Source organism: Chrysoperla carnea, chromosome 3 (assembly GCF_905475395.1).
Source record: "Chrysoperla carnea chromosome 3, inChrCarn1.1, whole genome shotgun sequence".
NCBI classification, from domain to species: Eukaryota; Metazoa; Arthropoda; class Insecta; order Neuroptera; family Chrysopidae; genus Chrysoperla; species Chrysoperla carnea.
The window spans coordinates 48,060,338-48,066,187 of NC_058339.1; the positions used below are offsets into that span (position 1 = coordinate 48,060,338).

General features: G+C 27.5%; 1 protein-coding gene across 1 annotated transcript; it reads left to right on the forward strand.

Annotated features, from left to right (window-relative positions):
* Positions 1-4,083: 4,083 nt before the first annotated feature.
* On the forward strand, positions 4,084-5,371 carry LOC123296434 (mitochondrial import receptor subunit TOM20 homolog). The gene is made up of 2 exons (XM_044877909.1): positions 4,084-4,428; positions 5,102-5,371. The coding sequence occupies exons 1-2, from the start codon at positions 4,200-4,202 to the stop codon at positions 5,290-5,292; spliced, it is 420 nt and encodes a 139-aa protein (XP_044733844.1). The 5' UTR covers positions 4,084-4,199; the 3' UTR covers positions 5,293-5,371.
* The last annotated feature ends 479 nt before the right edge of the window (positions 5,372-5,850 follow it).

Below are 5,850 nucleotides of genomic sequence, written 5' to 3' on the forward strand. Positions count from 1 at the left end.
GATATTCGTTCTATTTTTAAGTCTATCAAAATGTTCTGCCTCATAAAAAGTTAACATATAAATAAATATATTCGAGCGCGGCGTTCAATTTGGTTCTATACGAATGCACTAAAAGTCGATATTACTTAAAGTTGGAATACATTTTTGCATGAGAATTGTTTTGCGACATACTGTATCAATATCTGTATATGTAAAATAATATACAACTTTAACCACACAAAATACATAAATCACTTGATATATAGATTTTTGGTGAACACCAAAATACCAAACAACATATCCATGGCCACACATTTAATCGATTTATATTTATATAATCGTTTTTTATACCATATACAACATATTATACGATTGTGTATTGTATTCGGTTGGGTTTAAGTATTTTGGAGAAAATATCTTTTTCTATTAATACTGTTCGACTACTACCTCGAAGTGTGTAAGTCGACAATATCTATCGTTGAATTGTTTTGTGGATAAAGCTCTTGACAAATTAATGTTCTTTGTTTTCTCACAAAACAAACACATACATATAAATGTTACTGTAGGGGTCCGTTCAAATGTATCTACTATGTGTATCAGCCAATCACTATTAATAAATTTAATATCAAATCGATTTTGTATATCAAAAAGTTTATTCTTTACATTTTTTAATATTATTTTGTTCACGAATTGACCAAGCAACATTAGTAAGCTCCATGATGGTCGGTTATATTTGAAAAATAACTTATAACGTCAAGCAGCCAATATGGCAGTCAAGAAGCCTGCTTAAATCTTACAAAGGTAGGCTATTTTTAAAAAGACATTTTAGAAGCATGATAAATTTTTGAACGATATACGTGTGATAACGCATTATTAACGTACTTCTGCGATTTTCCAATTCGTGCTACGCACTCGTGCAAATTTCGCAGGCGTACGTTAATAATGCTATTATCCCACTAGTTTTGTAAATAACTATTATCTACATTTGGATGGTATTGTGGTAAATTACTATGGTTTCTTAATATACCGCCGGATGTCACATGATAAAATGATTATATACGCAATACTATAGACGAGATAATTGCTTAGCCTCACTACGGACACAGGTAATTGTATTCTTCTAATCCATATAGACTCATTTATTTCAAAATTGTCATCTTTTATTTCCCAAGACTCGCTTAATAAAGTTGAATCCACGGAAAAATATTTTTCAAAATTCCTAAAGGTCATAAATATACGATTAGGATGAAAAAAATATTTTTATAACAGATTTTTTATTCATTTTTAAATATGGTGTTATCATACAATAATAATTTATTAAATTAACTATATTATATTAAAATTTTAAGTAACTATGTGTTAAAGGTTTCTAACTAAACAACCGTGTACATTAAGGCTACTTATATCGTGTATCGTGATCAGTTACTCAGCGTTAACATTGGCAGGAAGCAGGAAACAAATCCGAATATAAAAACATCATAAATTGGCCAATCTTCAAAATATTTAAATATGGTTTTTTATTTTTTTTATTCTTCAGAATTTTGCCAGCTATAAAACGTACATTAAAACGAAAGAAACTTCCTAATTCAATTAACAAAATGACTTATTCGAATACCACAGTTTCTAACAATTATTTTATCTACGCCCGTGATATAAGAAGTACCTTTCTCATTCAATATGGGTGAGAAAAATAGTTCAATACCGCCCCGTGTGGTCATGAATTTATTACCGCACTTGTATCGTGATATGAACTCATTACGATAATTGCTCCAAATTACTGTCAAAATGTAAGCTAAAAACAAGTTACTATAGTAACATTTGTAATTTTCTATTTTTTAACCCCCGAACTAAAAAAAAAGGGGTGTTATAAGTTTGACCGCTTATGTGTGGGTGTGTTTGTGGGTGTAGGAACGGATAGTGTTTTTGGCTATGTTTCAAGTGTTTAGGCGTCCATACCCGAAAAATTTTCGAGGGTTTCTCAAATTTTGTAAATTTCACTTGTCTCAATAAGCCATGACAAATTTTAAATAATAATTATCGTTAATTTTCACATTTTCGAGGCATGATAAATTTTTGTACGATACACATGTGATAACACATTATTATCGTACTTCTACGATTTTCCAATTCGTGCTACGCACTCGTTGTGCAAATTACGGAGGCGTACGTTAACAATACTTTTATCCCACTAGTTTCGTAAAAACACTATTCACGCTATGAATATTTTTACTTACTATTAAAACAATAATATTAAAAATTCATATCGTTCAAATAGAAACGAAACACATAACGTATAAATAACTACTAACAGCATCATATTTCAAAATTGCCGAATATGCGGTCTGTTAAAGTAACAAATAAATTGAAAGATTTAAATCACACAAATAGAAATTGAACTATTTTATTAGGATATAGATAAGGTTGGTTATTTAGTGAAGTTTATTTATCATGAAAACATTTTCTCATTGTCTTATTAGAAAGATATAACCAAAAAAAAAAAAAAACTTGTGCATTAAATAATGAAATTTTTGTGGATTATTTATAGATTTTATCCTTTTAGTTCCGTTTGTTTTCGATTTTTTCTTATTCTAATCTACACAATAACTGTATTAATTTTCTTTACATGCATGTGTGTACGTACGCTTGTTCGAATGGATTTAACTTCAATTCAATCAATTTGATTTATTTTGATTAAATACCATTGATTGATTCTAAAATTACCTTTAAAAAATTTGGTTTTTGTTAGCAAAGGTTATTACTTCAAGAAATATAATCATTATATGAAAATCAAATTCCAATTAAACAAAATGTAAATTTATAACATTGAGTTAAAATGACTCTTTTTTTGAATTTTTTCTTTTTGGATTAAATTCTAGGTACATTTTAAAAATGCAGATTTTCTCTCATTTGTCTCTTAATAATCCTCTTCTTTATATGTCTCGAGTGAAGTTAATTTTCATCGTTCTATATTTGAAAAGAAAGCTTAATTTCATAGTTAGGTACCTCTGTCAACTTTACAAATTATTACATAATTTACAAAAAAAAAAAATTCAATTACATGTACCTTGTTAAAAAATTTAATTAAAATCAAAAATTAAAAAGTAACAAAATATAAATAATAATAAAAATAACAAGCAAACTTTTAAACAAATTTTTTAATTAGATCCTAACGTAAATAATTATGTGCAATACGTGATGTCATATACATTCAAAAAAATTTGAAATAACGATTAAAAAAAATTATATCAAAATGTAATTGACAAATAGAAAAATAAAAAAATTCGGTCAAGAGTATATAAACCACACACGTTACAGGGTTCTGTAGATATTCACTTTCAAAATATAGTTACAGTTGCAGTTCTTACGAGAATTGAATGCATCCACCCCTTGTTTTTCCATTCCAATCTTACAAGTATTTTAATAACCATTATTATTTTATACCTTTTAGACTTTGAAAACACATTAAAAATCGGGTTTATTAAAAATTTAATTTTTTTTTCTGCTTTTTAGGGCTATATGAATGAATTGTCATCCACTTCTGAGCAATGGTCCACATTTGAAGTCTCTGACTCATCGGGAAGTTAGTTTAAAATCAATTACAAATCCCATCCGAACCCTAAAAAGCATTTTCTTCATCTTTTTTTCTCCATTTTCCACATTTTCATGCATTGCCATTTTCTTCTGGGATATGGTTCGAATTTATAGTCCCTAGCTTATCGGGAACACAATTCGGTGTACCCAAAATTCCACCCGGACGTACAAACAGCGAGTTAATAAAAACATGTCAACATGTTAAAATTGTTTTACCAGAAAAATTTTGAAATTTATCAGAAATATTGGCGTGCAAATGAAATAGTTTTATTTTGTTTACGGAACCCTAAAAAACAATCGATTGTTATTTGGTAACTTAAAATTTTTTAAAAGTGTCAAAAAATATTAAATTAACTTTTTGGATGTACACTTTTTCAAAACCAATCAAGTATTATTTTATAGAAAAAACAAAATATATATATAAATTTATTTAAATAAAACTCAATTTCATATGTTAAAGGGCTTTTTTAATTCAAATATTTTCGTCAAATTAAAAACAAAAATAATAAAACAAGTGACACGTTAAATGTTGTATGTTTTATTATTTTACATGCATCTGTGGAATGACAAAGCAGAAATGATAAAATAATTATATCCACCAACTTTTCATATGAATACACATAAAAATAATGGTTGTAACGAGAGCACTTAAAGTGTTTTCTGGTATTGTTGTTACATTATTCCTGGGTTATTGTATATATTTTGATAGAGTACGGCATTCAGATCCATGTTTTCGAACAAAATTACGTCAACGACGGCAACGGGAACGTGATCGAGAAAATCAAGAGTTTCGTTGTCCAGTCCCACCAAAATGTATTGAGAATCGACAAATTTATTTCCTAGAACAAATTAGTTTAGGTTTGTATAATAATTTATGAATACTAAATAATTTTATCAAGATAAGGCATGTTAACGAGAAAAATAATAATTTTTGATAGGAAAGCAAGGTAAGTTTTTAAAAATATACCATCATGTTATAACTGATATAAAATAAAGAGTTGTTCTCTTTTCAAAATCTTAGAAAAAGTGCTAATTTAACTATTTCAAGCTTAAATATAATCTCAATAAATTTTAGTTCAACTAAGCCGGTTTACTCAGATTATTTATTTATTGTTTAGCAGCTATAGTCTAGTCAAAAAGTTCAAATTGGTGTAATACAGAAATAATGATCGTAAAAATACGTGTGGTAGTTCGTTGGATTCGGAATGATGACTAGAAAAATATGCCAAAATCGTTTTTCAGCACATGCAAAATTGCAAAAGTTATAAACACTTAAAGATAAAAAAAGGTGCTTTCTTTTTCTTTACAAGACAATATCAAAAATAACTCCAACGTATTCAAATCGTAGGCCATGTTGTTTTGTTTCAGATGAAATTCTGTTTATATCGAAACAAGCTTTCACTAAAGAAAATTTCGACAATCTTTTGGTTAGAAAAGCAGTAGGGGTCAAAATTGTGGCAAAGCTTTGAATGAAGTTTTAGATAAATGAGTATAAAAGTTGTATTCAACATTAATTCTAATTGTGTTTTAGGTGAAAAAATGTTGACATCCGGATACGTAGCAGATAGTGTTTGTCATTTTGCAAATGCTGTTGCAATATGCCCAAATCCAAATCAATTAATATGTGCACTACGTGTAACATTACCCGAAGACATTTTTAAAAAATTACAAAATCGTTTGGCTCATATGAAAATAGACAGATGTTGTATTGGACGAAATTAATAAAAATTTACCAACTTTGTATACATACAATTTAGGTTGTTCAACTTCCAATTTGAAAAAGCAACTGCCTTTATGCATCTAGGGCTTGTTAAAGTGAAAATTTAAAATGTAAAACAGAACAAAAATTTGTTATGTAAAATTAGCAAAATGTTGTTTTTAAATAAAATATTTTGTTTTTTATGCTTTCAAACTGGAAAAATTTCGAAAAGGATGATAAAATAATGAAACTTAAATTAGAAATATGTATAAAAATTATACAAAGTTGAGATATTGATTGGATTTGTCTGTTATTTTTGTATGAATTTTATTAATTTTTTGTTGAATATCGTTTTATGTTGTAAAGTATACATTCATTTCTGTCTTAACACCTTGTTTTGGAAAGTCTTATTAAAATAAATTAAAAAAGTGTAAAATCAAGATTTATTTTTGTGACCTCAGCATTCAGGGTGTTTTGTAACTTCCGTACTAACACAATAGCATTAAAAAAAGCAAATTTGTATGTAAAGGGAACAATTTCGTTAGCAAATAATTTAAATTTAGATTTAGAAAATGTTAATT